This window comes from Malaya genurostris, chromosome 2 (assembly GCF_030247185.1).
Source record: "Malaya genurostris strain Urasoe2022 chromosome 2, Malgen_1.1, whole genome shotgun sequence".
Lineage (NCBI taxonomy): Eukaryota > Metazoa > Arthropoda > Insecta > Diptera > Culicidae > Malaya > Malaya genurostris.
The window spans coordinates 55716202-55740313 of NC_080571.1; the positions used below are offsets into that span (position 1 = coordinate 55716202).

Below are 24112 nucleotides of genomic sequence, written 5' to 3' on the forward strand. Positions count from 1 at the left end.
TGAGACTTCATTTTCAATAGGACTCACAACGTTTAAATTAAAATTGTGAACACTCTCGAACTGCTGAGCAAGTTTTTGAGCTTTTTCACCATTTGTAAGAAGTATTTGATTTCCTTCCTTGAGAGCAGGAATTGGTTTCTGAGGTTTCTTAAGAACCTTAGAAAGTTTCCAGAAAGGTTTAGAATATGGTTTAATTTGTTCAACTTCTTTAGCGAAATTTTCATTTCGCAAAAGAGTAAATCTATGTTTAATTTCTTTTTGTAAATCCTTAACTATGTTTTTCATAGCAGGATCACGAGAACGTTGATATTGTCGTCGACGAACATTCTTCAACCGAATGAGCAGTTGAAGATTGTCATCGATGATAGGAGAATTTAATTTAGTTTGAGCTTTGGGAACTGAAAGATTTCTAGCTTCGATAATATAATGATTCAAATTGTCAATTGCTGTGTCGATGTCCGCAGAATTTTCTAAAATAGTTTCATGATCCACATGATTTTCAATGTGAGATCTGTAATCCAACCAATTAGCTCTATGATAGTTGAAAATAGAACTAATTGGATTAATTATAGCTTCGTTGGAAAGTCTGAATGTTACTGGAAGATGATCTGAGTCAAAGTCAGCATGAGTAATCGGTTCACTACAAATGTGACTTTGATCTGTTAGAACCAGATCAATTGTAGACGGGTTTTTCACGGAAGAGAAACAAGTAGGATTACTGGGATGAAGAACTGTGAAGTAACCAGCTGAGAGTTGATTATGAAGTATTTTACCATTACTGTTATTTTGCCTACAATTCCACTGGACATGCTTAGCATTTAAGTCCCCTATTACGAAAAATTTCGATCGATATCTTGTAAGTTTTTGCAAATCGCCTTTAAAGAAATTTAATTGTTCGCCGGTGCATTGAAATGGCAAATATGCTCCAGCGATGAAATAAATTCCATGAATGGTTTCAACTTCGATTCCCAAGCTTTCAATAACTTTAGTATTGAGAGAAGGTAAAATTCGATGTTTAATTTGCCGTTGGACAAAAATGGCAACTCCACCACCCATTCCAGTAAACCTGTCAAATCGATGAACTACATAATGTTGATTACTTTTCAATTTTACATTTGGTTTAAGAAAAGTTTCTGTCACAATGGCAATATGAATTTTGTGAACTTTGAGAAAATTATAAAATTCATCTTCACTCGATTTCAAAGATCGAGCATTCCAATTTAAAGTATTCAAATAATTATTTAACATCACTGTTAAATTTTAAATTCATTATAATATTATTTGCAAATTTCCATCCGATTTGAAATGCTTCAAAAAGTGATGAAGTCGAATTCATTTGGATGATCATTTGAAAAAGTTGATCTTGTAGGTAGATCATTTTATTTTCAGTTATATCGCCTAAATCGACTTCATTTAAAGAAGCGAATGGCATTGAAGGAATATTTGTAGGTAGACTGCCATTAGAAGAAGATGATTTGGCCGGTCTACCTATTAATAAATTGTTTTCGTTAGAAGAAGAACTGCAAGGCGGTCCTGTGTTTTGATTATTTACATTAGAAGAAATAGGTGTTAGATTTCTACCTAATATACCAGCATAACTGACATTAGAAGAAGATGATGACGAGGTCGATCTACCTGTCAATAAATTGTTTTCGTTAGAAGACGAATTGGCAGGCGTACCTGTTTTTTGTTTCGAAGAAATCAGTGCCTTAGAAGAATTAGGCGTGGCATTTGTGACGGTTTTTTGATTTTCAGGTATGTTCTGTAAATTTAAGGTCGTTGATTTGACTTGTTGTCGAAGCGAACGAGCGTTTAAAATTTTTTCCCTGACAGGACATTTCAAATAATTGGATTTATGATTTCCATTGCAATTTGAACATGAAAATTTATCAGTGGTTTCATTCATTGGACAATCGTCTTTCGAATGCGATTTACCACAATTCAAACACCGTATATCCATATGACAATTTTTGGTTCCATGACCGAAGCCTTGGCAACGACGACATTGCGTTAAGTTTGCAATACGATTATGCCGTTTATAATGTTCCCAATGAATTTTAATGTGGGAAATGAAACGTACTTTTTCTAAAGTTTTCAAATTGTTTACATCACTTCGATTGAAGTGTATTAGGTAAAGTTCATGGGAAATTCCAGATCGTGGTTTAGAAGTACCATTCGCTCTTTTTTTCATAAGTATTACTTGGGAAGGGGCAAAACCAAGCAATTCTTTTAGTTCATTTTTAATTTCATCAATACTTTGATCATTTGATAATCCTTTCAAGACAGCCTTGAAGGGTCTGTCTGATTTTATATCATATGAATAAAATTTATGAAGTTTCTCTGACAAATATCGAATAAGACGTTCGTAATCTTCCTATCCATCCACCAAGACTCGACATTCTCCTCTTCGTCCGATTTGAAATGAGACTTTTACTTCCGGGAGAAAAGTAGAAAGCTCAGTACGGAATGCTTTGAAGTCGGAAATCATCACCATCACTGGTGGCATAGATTGATGTTTCTTCCCAGAACGACAAGCGTCCATTTTGGGAATTTTTGAAGAATTTTCTTCTATGTCGCTACAATCGGATTCAGGAAGAATCTCGTAAATATTGTTAGACGGCATAGGATCAACGGAAGGGAAATCCGTCCGTTGTCTTTTATTTTTACATTCAGATTCTATAAGATCGTGAATGTTATTAGAAAAATGTTGAATAACGGGTTGTGATTTATTCCGTATTGAATTATTTTTAGCCTTAGGCTTGTTGCCTTTCCGGTTGGACGCAGGCATTTTTGAAATTAATGAAATTTTAAATTAAATTAACTAGGCTAAATTAGTCTTCGATTAGACTCCTAGCTAGCCTTAAAAAAGGCTGATTAATTTCTTAGTCACTCTAATATCACTCTTTGTATCACTTAGTCACTCTAATATCACTCTTTGTATCACTTAGTCACTTAGTTAGTGATTCAGGTAGCCTTGAAAAAGACTGAAGCCTTGAATCAATGAAACTCTAGGTAGCCAGAAAAAAATTCCAGGAGCCAAGAGCTATACGCGTGCGGTGCGAACGACTGTTCAACACCGACTGAAAAATTGTTTTGATGTTTTTCGCATGTGTTCGATATATCTTTATTTAAATTTCTAAACCGATATGTAAAAATGTCGTAAATTGTTAGTGGAAATCGTATTTATTCAAAATTTGTGCGCACTTGAAGCGATTGTGCGTAATAATGTTTTTACGCGGAACAGTGAAGTAAATTTCGAATGTTTCACTCTAATTGTGATGAAGTTTTTTTGTATCTTCAAACCTTCCGAGCTGCGCCGTCCGGTGTACTACTTGTATTCGGTTTTTGTTTTCCGAGTGCTAAAAGTTTTCAGTGAGAATGAAGAAAACAGTGATTTAGAAGAAAAAAAAATTCAAAAAGATGTTTATGTTTCGTTTATGTCTTTTTCTTAAATACAACATCGTATTTATACCTCCCAATATAGAAAAGACAACCGCGTCTGAAATTTTTTCGGCAGTAATGTGCCATCTAGTGGCTAGTAGTCATTACGGTGTTACCGTTTCGGTGACAGGGCGCCATATAGCTGCAGATTGCAGAAGCCAATTCAACTATTCATATTGGTTGAAAACAACATTTTATTTCTTTAATTCAACTAAAAAATTAGTTGAATGGAAATGAAATGTGCCTTAGCTAAGAAATGACAGCACGTTTAATTTGTGAATTCAACTAAAAAAAATAGTCATTTCAACAAATATTTTGTTATTATTAAGGGAATGAGAATAAAAAATCTAAATTAGCAAAAGTAAGATTTTTTTAGTTGTCTCAAAAAATAACTAACTAAAATCAGCAAATCAACTAAATTTTTCGCGAAAATGCTGATTTCGGTCGTTCCGTGCACTGATAATTTTAGTCAATTTATATGAGCCTGGGTGCATCAACCGCTGGGAATTGGAATTTTGCAACGGCAATTCAAACGCGCCATTCAATCGCAGGGCGTTCTGTGTGTTTGAAACCCTTCGCTCCTGTTACTTTTATAAATTAAATTCATGTCAAAAAGCGTTTTATTGCTAATGCATGAACATCATCATCGGTATTAAACAGCTGGAATGATCGAATTTGAAGCATAAAATTTTTGCGCATACCTGAAAGATTACGAGATGATCATTCATTAACATTTTCTAATTTGTCACCAAATCTTTTTCATCTTAAACAATGTTAACTTTATCACAACACCGCTGTTAGATAAACACTTGTTATGGAATCATAAATTTTCTCAAATCGAATGGACACAATTTCACCAAACGCTTTAATCATCGATGTTGTTTTCATTGTCATTTTGAAGCGACACGAACAGATTTCAACTAAAAAAATTGTTGATTTTGCATTGCGATTATTGTTTTGCTTTCAACTGTCTCCGGCATTTGACAGCATTCAAAACAACATATTTTTCAACTACTTGAATATATGCAAATCAAAAACCATATTGGTTGAATCAAAAATAAATTAGTTAAATCAACTATCGCAAAAATCAAAAACTGCGATATCGCAATTTTATGATCGAAGGGTTCTCCGTGCAGTAAGTCTACGTGTTTTAGGAATGTTTTACTACAATTTGAATGAAAACCCTGGATACTTACGTGAGGAACCAATCCCACATTGGGATAAATGTTTGGTTTCAAACCGCAATAAATCTAATAACAAACAAATTTTTTTTAAAGGACTTTCAAATTTATTCGCCTTCTTACTGTACATTATGTCGAATATTTGCTACATTATAGCTGCATTTAAATACAATTGAACCTCACGGAAAAGGTATTCTAATAAATAAAGTCAAAAGCAGCTAGGAGTGAACGGTGATATGATATAATGAGTTGAATTATCGATAGATTTTCGTCAGCGAGAAGAGTTTTAGGTTTTTTTTTATCATTGCATATCCGAATGTTGTGAGCTGTAGATTGGAAATTACCGATCATACTCCAACCAGTTCCTCCTCGATGAGAACGATCTCTCAGTTATGCATTGTTTGCACCTGATCCCTTAACTATACTATCGTATTGCTAATAAGCTTACATGAATGGCTACTAGCGTTACATACTAATTATAAATTAACATTAGTACTAATTTAAAAATGTATCGCTTGTTCTGCTTTCTGGTTCAGACATGCTATATGTGCAAAGCTTTTTCCTCATCGTTTTTTTACGTATCTTTCTCTACCGTTCATGTATATTGCACAATTGAAACTTAATCTGCTAGTATCTTAACAATCGGTTTTGTATGTATTTTGTTTTTTTGTTATTGCATTTTTCCCCTTTTGCTGCAGGTTTTTTTTTCTACTCCCCTACAGAAACATTAAAATCCGTGTTCGGTTGCTCGAAATAAATACGCACCGGACTAAACTGCACTGTTGGAAAAGATGTACCAGTACTTCACCTTCGTCTTGTGTTGTTTTTCATTTGTATTTTTTGTTCTTTTTCTTCTTCGCTGTCATGTCCACCACCACGGCATTGAGGTGGAAATTTGTTTCGCCTTGCGTGTGCATGCAGCATCTTTTCGAGACGCTGCATCCGATTTGCTTCGATCACGGTCGAGTACGTGCATGGTGCATATTCATAACAAAGTAATTATTATCAATTAATAAACTCATAATAACACTGGCACGGACACGGACAGTTGAATCGGCGGGCGCGCCTGCGATGCTGCTGTTGGTGGTGATCGTTTTGGAGCGACGGCTAAGGTGTGGAGTTTTCCTTTCGACTTGAATCTCGGGGGGGTTGTATGTCCGTATGCGTGATTATGGAAAACTTAGAGCGATGTTTTATGGTCCATAGGACACGGATGCTGCAAAATAAAAGTGAAATTAGCGTGTATCGAATACTGACAGAAGAAAGTTTTGTTCAAGAAAGGTTATGGGCTGTTTAAATCGATTGAGCAGTAGGGGCTTTGGGATCTAGCAGAAGCTTCAGAACATAAGGAATTCCTAAAATTTCTACTGGATGAATGACTTTTTATTTTTGTCAGTCGGATTTTGCATAGTGGCAAGAGGCTAAATAAAACCAAAACAGAGCTGAAAAGTCGTGGCTTCTGATAAATGGTAGTAACCGCATCCTTTCTCGTACACATCGCTTTCGATAGTGCCCGTCGAAACGAAACTTTTAAATTTTTGACCACCACTACATATGGCCTGCCAAATCAAATATTTTTAAGCGAATAAAACTGGCATGCTTCTGTCATACTTTCGAATATGGAGAATCGTTCGTATTGGTTGAATTGGAAGGGTGCATCTATACTAAAGTACGGCTTAATGACGACAAACATGTTCTAATATCTAATTTTATTTTATAAATTTTATATAGTTTATTTTATAAATTTAGATAATCAGTAGAGGTAAACCTCGCATAATCCTTTAGGAATATTTTAATGGTTCGAAACAAAATCGATTTGCGGAATCTGAGTCTTTTTTGTCTTCATTTATTCATCTACATCAGAACTAAAATTCTGGACCAGGACTGAATTATAGAACTAGATTCAAAAAATGAATTCGAAACTTCTGAAGAGTTCTCAATTCAGTTACAAAATTCAAGTTCGGAATTCATATCAATAAATCAGGTCAACAATTTAGTTCTAGAATAGTGGAACTGAACTCATTCTCAAAATCGAGGTGTCGAGTTTAGTTCTAGAACTGAATTCTGAACTTGAATTCCGAACCTCAAAAAAGGAACTAAATTCAGTTCCAAACTTTAGCTCAAGGATCCTTGTTCCAAATTTAGTTCCAGTATGCAGGTTTTGAATACTGGAGATGAATTCTTGAACTAAATTTAGGAACTAAATTCTGAAACTAAATTCAGGAATTAAATTCTGGTTCAGAAGTCAGTTCTAAAATTCAGGTTCGGAGTTCAGATCTTTTACTTAGTTCCAGAATCCAGATCTAAAATTCATATCCTGAATTTTGTTCATGAGCTCTCAAGTTCCTAAATCAGAATTGTGGATTCGAATCCCGAACATAAAATATGCGACTAATCCAGTTCCGAAATCTGGTCAAGAAACCAGTTCCAGAATCCAGAATTAGGATTCAGCTCAAGAATCTAAGTTTTAAATTCTGAACCTTGAATCTGTAACTAAATTCTAAAGGCGTTTGAGGCATTATACCAAGCGGAAGGTCCTCATCAAGATGTCTAGTTTCGTCCAGAGCACAAGAAGTAATGATCGATTTTCGACCATGGTTTATACAGTTGAACTCTATTTGTGACAATCGGTACAATCAAGGAAATGCCTCCAAAAGTGTCTATTTCCACTTTTGAGCTCAAACATAAATCCTACGTTTTTCTGGCGGGATTTAGGCTTGTGCCATTACTCAAAAGATCTTTTGGAGTGGTACAAGGCTAATGAGGTCAACTTCAGAACTGCGGCCAATTGAGAAGTCCTGGGCGATCATGAAGCCGACACTTCGGAAACATCCTAAGAAAGTACTATCGTAGGAAAATATGTAGAAAAAATTGATTTCCACGCAAAATTGAGATTTGTCGCCCCATCGGTTGAGGGAGCAAAAAACATGACTGAACTACGGAGAGATCACTTAGATGAGAAAAAAAAGTTCCACATAAAAACGTTGCGCCCAGTCTTTTTTTTTTTTCAAACGAAGGCGATGTCGTGATTTACCTTGAGTTTATTCATTAAGGGGTTTTGGTAACTCTCGGTTACCGGTTTGTGCAAAAGTACCGATGACTAAATTTATTTATTTTTATTTTTACGTTTCGCTGTTAATGCCACGTCGCGGATCAACATAATCTGCTAATGCAATGATGAGCTGAATGCGAAACGTAAAAATAAAAGGCGGGTGGGTAATATCAGAGACAAAACTGGATGTCGTGAATACGAAAACAATGATATGTCCCTTAACACTTCCGAGTATCAATTAGTTGATCAATTATATGAATTATGCAAGCATTCTCCCCTTTCACATTTTTCGCAAAACAAAGAAGGCTTCACTTGATCTCGATTACTGTGAATTTCACACAGCGAAAAGTGCACAAATCTAATCAAACAGTTCTAGATTTGCACTAAACTGAGGATATTTACCTTCGATTTGCGAAGAAGAAATCCTAATAGTTCTTTAGAAAACTTTTAGGGCCATTAGAACGGCTGATTTTGTGTGATGCTCTCCACCGTTACTTTTTCACCAATGCAAACAACTGGCAACTGTGACGTAATCGTTATTGTCGGAAGCGAAACTAGCTTTGCAAATGACACACAATACATCTGCTCGCAGTGGCGATAGAATCCAAACTGATCCAATTTTTGTTAAGAGGTTTCTTTTTACGTGATTTCGTTTGTAGCTTTTTCACTAATGAGCGATCCTAACGGCTCGCATACAGAACTTTAATGTCGATTATTTCATTTCGGATTTGCATTTCATTGAAAGAAACTATCAGGATGCTGTACGGGATTCATTCCTGCCTTTCAGAAGGACCAAATTGTGGAACTCACTACGATATTAAGCACTGTTCGGAACATTTTTCTCGAACGATTTGTTGTACAGCATCAGATATTTTGTTCTCTTCCTCAGAACACGTTCTGATTGGCTGGTGTTGACATAGGTCAAATGAGACAGGTTTTTCAATAGTGTACTATTGAAATACTTCAATGCTGTTGCTATATACGTTTAAGTTGAATATTTTCGCTTCTATCGGTAGTTAGATTATATAAATCCTTTCACAGATCACTGAGCTATGAACTTTAAAAATACGAGAAAGGCAAACGCGCCTTATGAATTATCTTCTTTGATACTCGTTTATACCAAACATTTCAGAAAGTTTAATTTCGAACTATTCGAGAATATGTCACACAACTGAAAATTTTATCATAAAATTGTGATCATATTTCCGATGGCATGTAGCAAGAATTTTGTTGATTCATCAGATATAACAGAAGATATTCACGATCAAAAACTTATCACTCTCTCAGAGGGTAAATTTTGAAAAGGCGCCCCATAGTAAAGTAAGTCGTATTCACGACAAAAATAAATTGAGTTTATTATTTGGCAAGCGATTTGTGCAAAGGAACAAACTCGAGCCCTATTCCATGGGACGATAAACGATGAATTTCGTTAGATTTATAAATTTTCTAGATTTATCCATCTTAGCCAAAATTACTCGTACTGCTGTCTCATATATCAAGGGATAGCTATTTAAATTGGGACTACTTTACGAATTGGTGCAATACAAAAATGACACAAAAGCGCCGATCTTCAGTGGTTTATTGTAGTTTGTGGGTGTACGGGTTGCGTTCCACCAAAAGCGGGTCTAAACGATGAAAAAACCATCATTTTTGCGATTTTTTTTCCAGAATTATTGTTAAACAAAAAAAAATCAAATGTTTTGTATGATAAAAAGCATCATTCGAACAACATTTGGTAATTTTTTCCTGGGAAAATATTCAGAAATAAGTTGGTGAAGAGGTATTTTTGAGGACGCATCTTAAAAATCATGATTTGCGGTGCCCACTGTATCTCAGCGCAGCCTAATCAGAAGTGAACAAATCAAAGCACCATAGTTAGAGTAGAAGTTTTTCTAGACCTCAACGTTTCTGTTTGTTTTTTTTTATTTTTTTAAATTTATGGTGGTTGTTCAAAGTGAAAACTACGATTTTTTCCGAAAAAATCCGTCATTTTGTAGCTGTTAAACCTCCCCAAAGTAACAGTTGAGGTCTGGTTTTTTTATGCAGAAAGTGTGTGCAAAATTTCAAGAAAAACGCGTTTAAAGTTCTTTGTCTATAAAGTCAATGGAAACAATTAATTACTACAGGAAGCCCATAGGTTCTGACATTTTCAAAAAATCACATTTTTTCTTTTATAATTTATTATAACGATACATTTCAAGTTTTGAAGTCAATCGAAGTAGAAATTTTGGGCCTGTGCGCCGAGCTCTTGCTTCTTCGTAGAATGAGATAGCCATAGATAAAGGTCCATATCTTCCAGAGTTTCGTTCCAATAGGCTTGAAAATTTCACAGAAAATTCTTGAAATGTTTTACTATAAGGAAATATAAAGAAAATAATAAATGATTTTTCAAAAGTGTTAGACCCTACCCGCCCCTTAACAAAATTGCTTCGGTATTGAATCAATCCGCACTGTGAGCAGTTTTGCTGCCGGACGGATGAGAAAAGTGAACTACAAGCACTTCACTGGCCTACTGTGTTCGTAGAAAACGGACGATTAGAATCTGCTTTGTTCATCGCTTGCACCGTTGAAAAAGCAGAGAAAATTCAACTAATCGGCCCTTCCAAGGGTCACATAATTTTCCCAAAGAGCTATAAGAGATATTCTTCCATTGAATTATGTACTACTGTGTCAGTGACATCTGTGCCAAGTGTCACGTCGAAATATTCATTAGTTTTTAGTCTGTCTTTCTGAAGTATTAAAAGTAAAAATCGTCGATTAAAAGTAAGAATCGTCGAATCGTTCCTCAACCACCGTATTCGCCTGATTTAGCTCCGTGTGACTTTTGGCTATTCAGCAAACTCAAACGACCGCTACAGGGAAAACCTGTTTCGAGTGAATTGAAGATATCCAACGTGAATCACTACGCGCATTGAAGGCCGTTAAAGTCCGGAAATTAACTTTAACAACTGTTTCGAGGATTGGAAAAACGTTGGCACAAGTGCATTTGGGCCGGGAGGGATTACTTTGAGGGGGACGAAGAAATGGATTTGAAGAAATAAACGAAGAATTTTGAAATTATGAACAAACTCTTACTATTCTTTGCCCACAGTAGTATGCAAGTAAGTATTGAAATGAATAGCAAGTATGCAAGTAAGAAGTAACATGATTTGTTTTGTGCAAATCCATCACTACACTAATAATTTAGTGCACCGTTCGCAATGCGAACTTCGCATCAATCAAGCGCAAACAAATCCAACATTCAACTACTTTGCGTTCGAGAAAAATGCAGCGAAGGACCCGAAATGAATTCCAAGTAATCTCTTTCGACTGAAAAATACTAATCCGAAATGAAGTAATTAACCTCGAAATTCCTTATTTTGCAATTTTTCTAACCGCTAAATGCGCAAACGAAATCCCGTAAATAGCAAACCCTTCACGAAAATTGCTTCAGTATTGAATTAATCCGCATTGTGAGCAGTTCTGCTGCAGGACGGACGGAAATAGTGAAACCTTCTGCGCCATGGAAAAAATTAACTATTTTGATCTTTTGATCTACTATGTTTATCGTTCGCACCGTTGGATTTGTTAAGTGCACCGATTATTGCGGCTTTTGCTATGACTACAATGGAAAGAATATACAAATCTACATTTACAAGGACCATAAATGAGGGTGCTATAATCCGCAATCACGGTTAAATCATTTAGCTTCTGGCTCCTTCTCAGTGTCTCCACGTCGAAACAAGCTAAGAATCGTTTTCCACATATTTATTATTTTGATTTTATTAAATCGAATTTCAGTCTGAATAACAGTCGTCACTAATACATACAACGCTCAACTTCATGATGGGTGCCGGGATTTGTACTCGGTGCGGAACGTCAGCGTTGTAGGGAAGAGCACACATGCAAGTGGCTGATTTACTTTGTGCGCCGTACGCCTTGCATGAGAAGCAACCGATTTGTTTGAAATTTTGCTCGAGGAAATAATTATCAACTGTGTTGAACTTCGGTTTTTTTTAAAATCCAAAGCATTTTACCAAGAACTTATGAGATTTTACTTGAAATGGATTATTTATTAGTAGAACAATGTACGAAAATAATTGTGCATTTTCAAGTGTTCTGTTCCTTGTCGACAGCAGTCCTACGTCAATCTGACATTATGTACTTAAAGTTTTTCATAAAAGCATCATATAAAAAGTTCAATTTGGAATAAATTGAATAAATAGGAAATACCTGGAACAAAATTGTCTTCCAACATTTCAAAAGTCGCGAATCTATAACCTTCCTTGAAAACATAGTTCAATAAATATAATTCGGTGCCTACTAACCTGAATTCCAAACTCTTCCTCATATGGCGTTCTACACATCGTTCTTCCCTTAGCAGCCGCCACCTACTGGAACGGCTTCCGCATCGTATCCCACAGATAGTCGTGCACCTCCTGCGAGTTCGGGTCCATCGTGTTGACCTTGCTGTCCTTTCGCTGCAGGGGCATCTGCTGTAGGTGTTGACCCGTCGTGTACACCACCTGATCGTTGAGGGGTGTCTTCCGTCCTTCACCGTGCATCATCGGCAGCTGACCCTTGGCCATGTTGAAGTTTTCGGTGTAGTTCAGTTTGTTCCTTCGGCGCTGTCGCCACCGGCAAACGACAAAGATGACGGCGAAGATGGCCAACGAGACTCCCACGATACAGGCACTGGCCACGATTGCCGATCGGACGCCTAGCGGCATCGAGGCACTCTCGATCGTGACCGTGTGCCGATGGTTGAAACCATGACCGGTCAGCTCGAGATCCAGCAGATCGCTGCTTTGATCATTGCCACTGTCGAACTCGGCGTCGGCGGACATCCGCGAAGGGGTGATCAGCCCACCCTTCGATCCGCCACTACCTAAAAAATGAACGCCATCCATTTTGTGATTCACCGAATGCGGATGCTGCAGCTTCCAATCGAGGAATTTATGCTCCCGATGGTGGTCCCGATCTTGCATGGAACGAGCTTCTTTGTAGATTTCATCCGTCGGCCGGATGTTGATGATCGACGTAAAATAGCTGAAACCTTGCGAATCCTGCTTGATGTCGTCCGGTCTAATACTACGCAGGTTGCCGATGTTGAACCTCGGAAAGTGTTCGAATGCCGTTACGATGTCCATTTTTTCTTCCATCGGTTTCACCTTACTGTTGATGATTTCCGACAGGTGCAGCTGACTGGAACCTCGCTTCCTGTGCTCTAGCAGTTCGTCCAGTGTCATGTTTCGTTGGGACAGAACCTTGGCCAGCCGGGCCCCTATCCGGCGATCTTCCATCAATTCCAAAATTTCCCGTTTGTCGTCGGACAGCGTGATCGGTCCAAGATCGTTGAACAGTGACGGATTGCTTTCGGTTACATCGCGGAAGTAGTCCTCCATACTGTCGGTGAAGGATCGTTGAGTGTTTTGATTGATGCGCTCGATCAGATCATCTTCGTTCAGAGGCTCACCTTCGCTGGTGGTTGTATCAGACGAACTCACGGGCGGTTCGGGAGGTTCCCCGTGTGCCTTGGTTTCCTCGAACGAGGTAAACTTTTCGATTATGTTCAACTCTGGTTCCTCGGTTTCCAACAGTTTGGTAACGTTTTCTGCTTCTTCGTGGAACTCTACATCGGCGAGACTGTGGCTTTCGGTGGACTGCGTTTGTACCGGAATGGGCGGAGGAGATGGTGGTGAAGTTCGCGATTTTGGTTTTATGGACAGACGATTTCTTGCCGAAGGAATGCGCATCAGCGGACTGCGTTCGGTGGATGTTTGATTGGATGATTCCGCTTCCGGTGATACACGGCCACCGTGTTCTTCCGGTGCGTCACCGTGGGTTTCCGTAGATACGGTCGACGATGGACGGTTTCGTACTTTGTTCTGGTTCAGTTTCTGCAAAAACTGCTCCCGCTTTTCGTACAAACCTGGCGATGGAGTCCATCGTTCGCGTACGGTAGATCCCACCACTACCGGACCCGGACCGATGGTAGACGAAGAATGCCAGGATTCAGCGGTGGCAAATGATTTGGAGTTTTCGTAACGTTTCTTCGATGCGGCAAATATCTCTTCCGTACGGATGTTCGAATTGCTCAGATCCGGCCGTATGCGGGAGGCAACTCCCTTGATGGGTCGCAGCCGTTCTTCCTTTACCGTCGGTAAGACCGGGTTGAGAGCGAGTTGTTTGACTTCGACCGTGGGAAATATAGCGACGTTATCGTTACGACCTCCGAGGTTGTCCAGTGTGATGATGTCTTCGACCGAATTGGTTTCCTCCTGGCCAGAAGGTCCCGGTTGAGAGGTTGTCGTGGTTGAAGAAGTGCTTGTTGGATTTTCTGTTGCGATCATTGGTGCAGCGGAAGGTGAGTACACCGGGATCCTTTTGATGGTTTTGATGTCATTGTAGTCCGGTTTGGCCGTTGTGTCATCTTGCACACGAAACTGGACACTGGACAGGGTCGGTACGATGGAAGTAACTTCGTTGTCGGTTTCGGTCATGGTTTGCGAATCCAGTGGACTCTGTGTCAGTGCTGCCAAAGCCATCTGTTTTCCTTTGATAAGGTCCTGAAGAGAAATGTTACGTTGCTGGAGAATCTCGCTGAGGCTGACCCCACCGGATTGTTTGAGTAGAGTTTTTAGATCGGCTGTTGCACCTTTACCGGCCTCACCCGACGATCCACCGTTCTCCTCCTCGTTTCGTTTCGCCTGTGAGTATGGTTTTCGGTACGCTTTGTAACCGGAGGTGGTAGTAACCGGTTCCTCCGGTCGGGGGAGTCTTCTTTGCCTATTGCCGTCAATAGGAGGAAAATTCTCTCTTCCTGGGTTGGAAGTTTCGTACGGTCTCAAACGAGACGGTGGACCGCTACTTACGGGAAATTGCGGATCTACCGCATCACTGTATGGATTGGTCCATCGGTCCGGCCGTGGTCGTAAACCGGTGCCACCGCCGGTCCCTTCCCAACGGGAATGGGTTCGCTTTCGTTCGAGTGGTGTGAATGTCACTTCCTGCTCACCGCCACGATAGAACGACCCTCCTTCCTGTTCCTCATCCCGCGGTGTACCCTGCCAATAGTCATCCTGCAGGGGTCTTCTCTTCCGTTTCCTACCCAGCCGTCGGCGTTTGCGACCATCCAAACCGTCGGACGGTGTCATCGAAACAGTTTCATCGTCGAAAGGCCGTCCAAGTGGTACAAGAGTTGTTAGATGAAGTGCCTGTAAGTGAAAAGAAACGACACACACACAATTAGTAGGTGACCTAGAAACAATCGTTCGCTTCCGGTTGCATCCATTCAGAATGCTCATTCTGATTGTGCGCATACCGTTAGCGTATTAACAAATGTGAACTCCGTTTCAATGGATTTTTTTTGCTCTTTAGAAAATCTGCATCTGTACAGGTCTTTTAGCGAAACGAGAGAGATCTGAACCCCGTGTCAATTCAGTCTAATTGTGAATGGTGCATCCAGACGAAAAGCAAAAAAAAATTGTCACGCAGTTGTTACGTGAAATCGGGTGATTCCCTTGCTCCTTCAATATTAATAAAGTTTTTCCTCTGTGAAGGGACTTATGATTTTAATTACTTCATTATATTGTGTAGCAACATGTTCAACAAAATGCATCGCTTGTTGCAACATGACCAGGATTACATTTGCGTTTTATTTTTACCCTACCTCAAAATAACCTGTTTGTTTGCACAACATAAAAAAATACTTTCTCATTCCTTGCAGGCTTCTTTACATCTAGTTTAACAAGCGTCTCAAAAAGCATTCAGCAAAAATTTATTGTATGCGGCAATACAACGCCAAATCGCGCATAAATGGCTCCCTTCGATTTACAGTACACTATGCATGTGCGTTCGGTATGGCAATTGAAGTATTTTCCACTGGTCTAGAGATTTATTCCACTCAAGGCCATTTTTTGGAAAGGGCGTATGTGTTTCGAGCCACATTATTTTTAAACAATTATAATTAAATAAAAAAACAAAACTTTTGTTTTCCAAATTCTCGGTTATTCCACTGTAGGATTTTGTTTTATTTCATACCACAAAAAACGTCAAGTTACAAGGAAGCTAATGAATGTTTAAAAAAGTTGGAAAGGTGGTCGGGAAACAAGTTACACGAAGGAAAACTGTTAAACGATTTCGGAAAAAACAATAGCAATAAATGTGTCAATGAAAGCAATGGAATATTATTCTTCAAGCTACGCTTGATGGAAAAAAAATTTATCGGTACCAATACTCATTACAGTTGTATATTTCCATGTTTTGATTATCTAAGTATTTATCCGAGCAGAGACAAACATCGAAACGAGAACAAAACGAATTCTGATTATTTGTTTATTATTTGTTTATTTGTTGCTATATAATCCATCTGACAATAGGTGTCTTAATGAATAAAGTAAACTAAACTAAAAATCATTCAACTTAGGCTAAATTATCATGAAACACAACACGAAAAAGGTCAAGTAGCTTACGATAAAACAAATTGGACGACAAATTAAAATCAAAAAACTCAGCGAACTCGTTGAATTGTCGACATATGGATCTAAATGGCTCATGCTGTCCGTATACAGTATACTGTGTTTCAAGGAGCAAGAAATTACGCTGTCGAAGAGATCTTTCTGGAGCATACATATTCAGACGTTCGAGTAATGCGGGACAATCAACAGCACCAAGAAGCAATTTCGCTGCGAATGTAGCTTGAGCATATGTCCTTCTTAATTCCAGGGGTTCAATGCTTAAGAGACGGCAACGATCCACATATGACGGTAGCTGTATGGGGTCGTTCCAGGGTAAAAGTCTCAATGCGTATCTCACAAATTTGCGTTGCACTGCTTCAATCCTCAATATCCAATTTGAATGATATGGACACCAGACAATCGCGTTCGACTCAAGCACTGACCGTACCAGCGAGCAGTATAATGATCGTATGCACAAAGGATCGCGAAACTCGGAGGAAATTTTGAATATGAATCCCAATTGCCGATTTGCTTTGCAAATAATATTTTCATAGTGAAGTTTGAAGGTTATTTCGCGATCAAGAATCACACCGAGATCTTTCACATGTTCTGTTCGCGTTAGCGTGTGTCCAGCGATTTTGTAATCGAATACTATTGATGCACTTTTTCGATGAAAAGATATAACACTGCATTTTTCGATACTCAATTTCAAAAAATTCTTGGTACACCAAATTTGAAATGTATCAAGCATTTTTTGCAACTCCAGGCAATTTAACAGACTTTCAATAATTTTGAAAAGTTTCGTGTCGTCAGCATAGAACAAACGGCATTCCGGCGGTAACAGCGTTGATACATCATTAATGAAGATAGAGAACAGTAACGGACCAAGGATACTACCTTGAGGCACTCCCGAAAGATTCGTGAAGGTCTCCGAAGTCGAAGATCCAATTTTAATCCGAACAAAGCGATTCGTCAAGTAAGACTTAAACCATGCAACTCCTCGTGTAGAGATTCCAAGTACCTCTAATTTTTTTAGAAGAATTCCGTGATCAACCCGGTCAAATGCCGCTTTAAGGTCAATATAAACCGCATCAGTCTGCAGGCCACGGTCCATGTTCCGTATACAGTTCGAAGTGAACTGTAAGAGATTCGTCGACACGGAACGATTAGGGAAAAATCCGTGCTGCTGGGTGTCAATGTAATTTCTGCAGCAGACGAACAAGATGTCGTTGACAATGATCTCAAACAGTTTTGAACATGCGCACAAGCAGGTAATTCCTCGGTAATTAGCAACATTGCACTTGTCGCCTTTTTTGTGAACCGGAAACATAAAGGACGACTTCCAACACGTGGGAAACTCACTTTGTTGAACCGAAAGATTGAATAGCATTGCTAACGGGTAACTCAAGACGAATGAACAGCGCTTAAGCACAGACGAAGGAATTCCATCGGGACCAGCAGCAAATGATAGCTTTAGTTTGTTCAAGGCTGCAATAACCATATCCTGCGTTATGTATGGCAACTCGAAACTAAGTACGTCTCGCGGTAATCCAGCTGTTGCTTCATCAATCTGCATCGTTGTGGCGCATCGTTCATGGAATGCATGCTTGAAATGGTGAGCAAACAGATAGCACTTTTCGATTTCATTGTTGGCTGTCTCATTTTCCAAGAACATTGAACGAGGAAGACCAGTTTCTTTTCTTTTGGAATTTACAAACGACCAAAACAGTTTGGGTTTACGACGAAGGCTTTGCTCAATCCGTTTAACGTACTGAGAATAAAGGAATAGATTGTAGTGACGATATCTATTGCTTCTAATGTTGAACTGGTGTTTGAAATACGGAGACCGACAATTGCAGTATTTCCGGAGAGCAGCAGAACGAGCACGTTTTAATGCTCGTAAACGAAGATTTGACCAGGGAGGTTTTTGCGGAGGTCGTCTGGCAGGAACAGTACGGGAAACAGCGTGATCTATTACTGTACAGAAATATTCAACAGCTTCATTAACGTTGGTAGAGGAATCGATAGCATTCCAGTTAGTCCAAGAAAGTAGCTCGTTCAGTGCATTGTAATCAGCTCGACGAAAATCGGGATCATGTGAAATGGTGGGCTCTTCATAAACCACTGGAATTGGCAATCTGAATATGACTTTGATTGCTGGGTGGTCAGCATCGAGATTCGTTAGAGGTTCAATTGGCAAGGAGATAGTAGATAACGGTGTGGCAGATTCGTTTGCAAAAACGAGATCCAGTAAGCGGTCATTTCTGTTGAGTACATTGTTAATCTGACTAAAACCGTGAAAATGCAAACCATCAAAAAGAGTGCTGCATGCAGCAGACATGTGTGAATGCAACGGATCAATGCGCGGAGCGCCTCTCTCGGGAAAAAGCCACCGAAGACCAGATTGATTATAGTCGCCGAAAAGAAGCGAGGGTGTATGAGGGCTCAATTGGGAGGCAACCGATCCCAGCGAGTTCACGTGATCACTAATACTCGTATAATCATTTTTTCGATCGGGTGGTAGATAAATAACACCTATACTAACATTTATCTCAGCAAACTTGACGACAACCCAAAGCTGTTCTAGGGTGTCGGAGATCGATGTAGGTTCAATGTAGCAATTGAGATTTTTGGAAACAGCGATTAAAACTCCTCCACCTCGTGATTTACGGCTGTTTAACGGTGACCGATCGGTTCGAAACACAGCGTAGTGATGTCCAAAAAGTTGAGCAGAGTAAATTTGCTCGTTCAACCAGGTTTCCGTTAAAACGATGATATCGTATTCTGCCTCCGATACAGACAAGAAAAATGTCTCTACTTTGGTCCGTAAACCACGCACATTTTGGTAGTAAATGGTAAGGTTGTTGAAAAAAGTAGCACTGCAATGTGAAGAATTTTCAGGAACAGCAGGCTCACAAAAACTATTGTACTCGCCTGAGATAGTAAACTGGAAGCCCCTGCTACCACCACCGACCGCAGGACCGGGACGATGACGATGGCGGATGTCAGCAGCGAGCACGACTGAGTCGGGGGGATCAGGGACTTCCATAATGCTTGATGTAGGGTGCCCCGGATCCACTAAAGTTGAATTCAGGTGGGAGTGGTTACTAAAAAGTGATTGAATATCAGGTACCGAATGCTCTGAATGGATAAAATACTCGCCTGGAGTAGCATATCGGAAGCCTCCACTACCATCACCAACCACAGGACCGGGACGATGACGATGGCGGATGTCAGCGGGGAGCGCGACTGGGTCGAGTGGTAGGGAGACTTCCTTAATGCATGATGCGGGGTGTCCCGGGTCAGCAACTGAAGTCGAGTTTAGTTCTACTCTGCAGCGTTGTCTAAAGGGATAGTCGGTGCTCCCCTTGCAACACTACGTGTTTTAGGTTGGTCGACGAATTCACGAAATAGAAGTCCACTGGGCCAGGTTGAAGCGTCAAGCGATTGCTCTTTGAACGCAGGGTCAAGTCCGATTTTGTACGAGATAAATGATAGTTTCGTTACATCTGCATCCTTCGGAACAAGCCGCACGATATCGGCAGAAACGGCTGCATCTAGACAGCGAGAGACAATTTTCTGCACATCTTCGGCGGTCACTAAAGGCTGGAACCCAGATAAGTACAGCCAAAACTTTTTGGTTGCAGGAGGAGTAACGATAAACGGAACAGACAAATCACTAAGGTCAATGGACTTTGTTCCATGTTCAACAGCAGCTTGCACTGGCTGACCATTGTTTCCACGGCGCCGTTTCACACCTAATTTGGGCCAGCCACTAGCATTCGTAGATATACTAGAGGACCGCTCAGATGCTAAATAATCAACTTGTTTACTAAGTGATTCGATCAAATCGAAAAGTTGGCGCACCTGGGTGGAAATACCGGCCAAATTTGATGGATTAGACTGCTCTGAGCCAAGTACATCTTTGATGTAGGCAAACACACTGCGGCCGTTCAATTCCGCTTTACACTTGGAGCAAACATACATTGCTTTTCCTTGCGTGAAGAGATCTCTATTAGAACGGTTATTAAAACCACAACATTGCTGACTAATGTGAAAGAATGTATCGCAAAAGCCACATCGCACTGGTTCTAAATCATTAATCGCCAATTGGCATTCCCCGCAGACTTTTTTTTCCATCTTTATTTTGTTATATTTCACTATTGAAAACGCACAGCAGCGAGCAAACAATCACGGATGGTAAACAAGTTGAACAATGCCACAATTTGATGAAATTTGTTTCGACAGTCAAACGCACGTAAAGGTCCGATCGAAGTGTACTCCAATAGTAAAACGTTCTTGGATGTAAAATGATTCGTCACAAACAACAAAATATACGAAACGAAAGGGTTTAACAGCGGTAAATTAAATTACAAATTCGCAACTAGAGGTACGATGTAAACAAACCGTGTCACCGTGACCGTGATATGATAGCAACATCACATTGAATTTTTAATTTGATTTCATCACATCAATTTTTCATCTGATATGTAAAAAAAATTACGAGGCAAAAGTTTGGTAGAATTCCAGAAATAATAGTACTAAAAGTAACAAAAATGATTCGACACCAGTAGACCGGAACCTTAACCGTGATCAATGAAAAAAAAAATTGTCAACATTTTTGCAGGTATTACACCAATAATGCTCTTTATTTTTGGTCACATTGGTTGTCGATCATTGCACAGTGGTTCGACAATAACGTGAACTTAATTCTCTAGCTGCTAAACCGTTGATCCGATATACATAGTTTCTTTGGAGAACTCATTCACAAAAATATACCTCGTGATTTGATCACAATAAAAAATGTGCAAAGCCTACTACGATAAAAGTTCATTCCAACAACTTTTTTCCCTTAAGAGATAGAAAAATGATACCTTCTACGAAGTTTTAGAACTTCTAACGAGAAAAAACTTTGCCGAAGAAGCTATAGGTCTAACACATATAGCTTTCGGATATATGAAACATTTTCGTTTGAATCCACTTTAAAACAATTTTTTGTACATAACCTTTTTCGCAATTATTTTCAGTGTCTACTATGTTCAAGACAATTACTTAAACCGTAAAACTACACATTTTTGTTGAACACTGTGCACGGTTTAGACTTTTCCTTAAGAAGGTATTTAACATTTAAACTTTTATATTTACTAACTTTAACTACTAATAGGAAGCAGGGTCGCAGACAAAAAGGCACATGCATATACTTTTTGGAAAGCTTAAATCGAGTAATATAAAGATACGAAGTGAGTAACGTGGCCTTTTTAAATTTTGTAAATAAGACAACGAAATATAGAGTACTTTTTTGACCATTTTCTTAGCAAAAACATTTACTAAAACGACTATTTTTGGTTTAATCAAAAAAGCTTAGTAGGAAATGTTCTAAAATTGGAATTGGTCATTAGTGTAGCTTTGGTGCAATGGTGTAATGATTGAATATAATTTGATATCTTACGCCATTACCAGTACGCCCAAAAACATAGTTTAAATTTAAATCTTCTAAGATTAATTTTTATGTGTTGAAACGTGTAAGTGTAGCCTGCTTGAAAGGCTGAATCCTTTTTGTAAAATCATGTCATTCTACGAAATACGTTCTTATGAATTAAGCCACACACTGGAAAAAATAATGAAATTCACACGATTTCTAAATAAATAGTACTATGAAATGGACATCAGTTGAATAAAAAAATCGATTCAAAACCATCCTCGATGTAAAACTAAATTGGAATAAATTAATTTCAATGAATATGACCGTTTATATATAGTGACGATTGGTTTTACTTTTAAAGTATATTGAAAAATGAGGCACAGTGAAGTAACTTTATATTAAATTTCCTGCTCCATATATGCACTGTTGGTGTTGGTGAGAGCAGCGCTGCATATTATTTTTAAGAACACAAAAGAGTTGGTTGGTAATACAAATGCTGGAGCATTTGGTCAATGATAATATAACGTTACATACATGCGTACACGGTAAAGTATCGAATCAAATTATGTAAATTATGAGTAGACATTTTTTTAAAAGAGAAATGCCTGAACTCGAGTATAAAAACGTGCACAGACTAAGAATAAAGAATAATAATTAACAAAAAAAGTTTGTTTGGTTTTAGGAAATTTGAAACTAATCGGTTGCCTTACTGCAATTCTATTACATTTTCTACTGAAGTCGGTTATATCTCGCGATTTTTTGTGATAACGGTCAATAAGACACCTATCAACATTCACTTTGAAGAGGAATTCCGAAAGATTCGGTACTCGCTGAGAGTAAGTCATAATAATAAGCTATAGTGAAAAGTCTTCTCATTCGTCTGGGGTTCAAACTAATGCTCTATTTTTTTATACCTCGATTGCATTTTCTTGCACAAGTTTTTGCCTAAAGATAACTTATCGATCGATATCAAAAATAACGCGTGATATGAAGATAAACAATTTTATTAATGTACGTTTTTCCTAAGAAAATTGTCAAAAAGCACTCTAAATTTTGTTGTCTAATTCACACAATTTAAAAAGGCCACACTACGCACTTCGTATCTTTATAGTACTTGATATAAGCTTTCCAAAAAGTATATGTATGTGTCTTTTTGTCTGCGACCCTGTTTCCTATTAGTAGTTAAAGTTAGTGAATATAAAAGTTCAAATGTTAAATAACATTTTAGGCAAAAGGCCAAACCGTGCACAGTCTTTAACAAAAATGTGTGATTTTATGGTTTAAGTAATTGTCTTGAACATAGTAGACACTGAAAATATTTGCGAAAAAAGTTATGTACAAAAAATTGATTTTAAGTGGTTTCAAACGAAAATGCTTCATATATCCGAAAATATATGTGTTAGACCTATAGCTTCTTCGGCAAAGTTTTTTTCTCATTAGAAGTTCTAAAACTTCGTAGAAGACATCATTTTTCTATCTCTCAAGAGAAAAAAAGTTGTTGAAATGAACTTTTATCGTAGTAGGCTTTGCACATTTTTTATTGTGATCAAATCACGAGGTATATTTTTTTTGTGAATGAGTTCTTCAAAGAAACTATGTATATCGGATCAGCGGTTTAGCAGCTAGAGAATTAAGTTCACGTTTTTGTCGATTCAAACCACTGTGCATTGGTGCCACGTTTATCTGAAGCTAGTTCATCTCATTTAGCGATCTCCTGGCATACTGTGCCTTCACCAAACCCGGCCAAAATGTCTCATTTTTTTTTTGCGAGGACAAATAGCGGCTTGGCCATTCTCATCTCGCTGATCGTCAGCCATAGAAAAACTTTCCTCAGGATCTTGGCATGAAAAATACATTTTATGTTAACGATTTCCTTCTGGTGGGATACGTTAAGCATCAGGTTCTCTAACAGTTTTCGCGTTTAAATTTAAATAATGTAGTATGTTTTGACTATTATTTTCAGTTGTTGTTTTGACCGTTATTTTCTGTGCTTCCAGAAATCGACGATCGGTATGGCCAAAGTGATTGTTTTTCGTGTATCAACTAACAAGTCGTTAAAAATAGATCAATTTACTTCTAAATAACACGTTCTGATTTATATCGTATTTTTTTAAAAGCAACATCTACTCGCCACCTGAAACAGCAATAAAACGTTGGTTTGCTGACTTCAAATGTGGTCCTAGAGACACCCATGATGCAGAACACAGTGTACGGTCAAATGAGGTGGTAACACCAGAAAACACAAAAAAAATCCACAAAATCGATTTGAATGTTCGACAAATGAAGTTGCGTGAGTTAGCTGACATCGTAAAGATATCAAAAGAACGTGTTGGCTTTATATTGCATGATTATGAGCTGGCTCAGTTCAAAGTGGGTGCCAGGTTTGCTCACTGTTCACCAAAAGCGAGAACATATTGATGATTCTGGGCAGTGTTTGGCCATGTTTGAACGTAACAGACTGGAATTTTTGCGTCGATATGTGACAATGGATGAAACATGGATTCATCACTTCACTCCGGAATCAAAACGATCATCATCTGAGTGGACAGTAACTGGTGAACCTCGTCCAAATCGCCCG

General features: G+C 38.6%; 2 protein-coding genes across 3 annotated transcripts in view; one reads left to right on the forward strand and one right to left on the reverse strand.

Moving 5' to 3' along the window:
* The window catches only part of LOC131432449 (actin-histidine N-methyltransferase), a 359207-nt gene that overhangs the window by 13295 nt on the left and 321800 nt on the right, over positions 1-24112 (forward strand). The window lies entirely within an intron of this gene.
* Positions 4636-24112, reverse strand: part of LOC131432448 (uncharacterized) — a 215411-nt gene continuing 195934 nt past the window's right edge. Inside the window, exons 2-3 of the mRNA XM_058598736.1 lie at positions 11982-14870; positions 4636-5838 (exon numbers count right to left, since the gene is read on the reverse strand). Of these exons, the coding sequence (XP_058454719.1) occupies positions 12045-14870 (2826 nt within the window). The 3' untranslated portion in view covers positions 4636-5838; positions 11982-12044. The remainder of the gene's footprint in view (positions 5839-11981; positions 14871-24112) is intronic.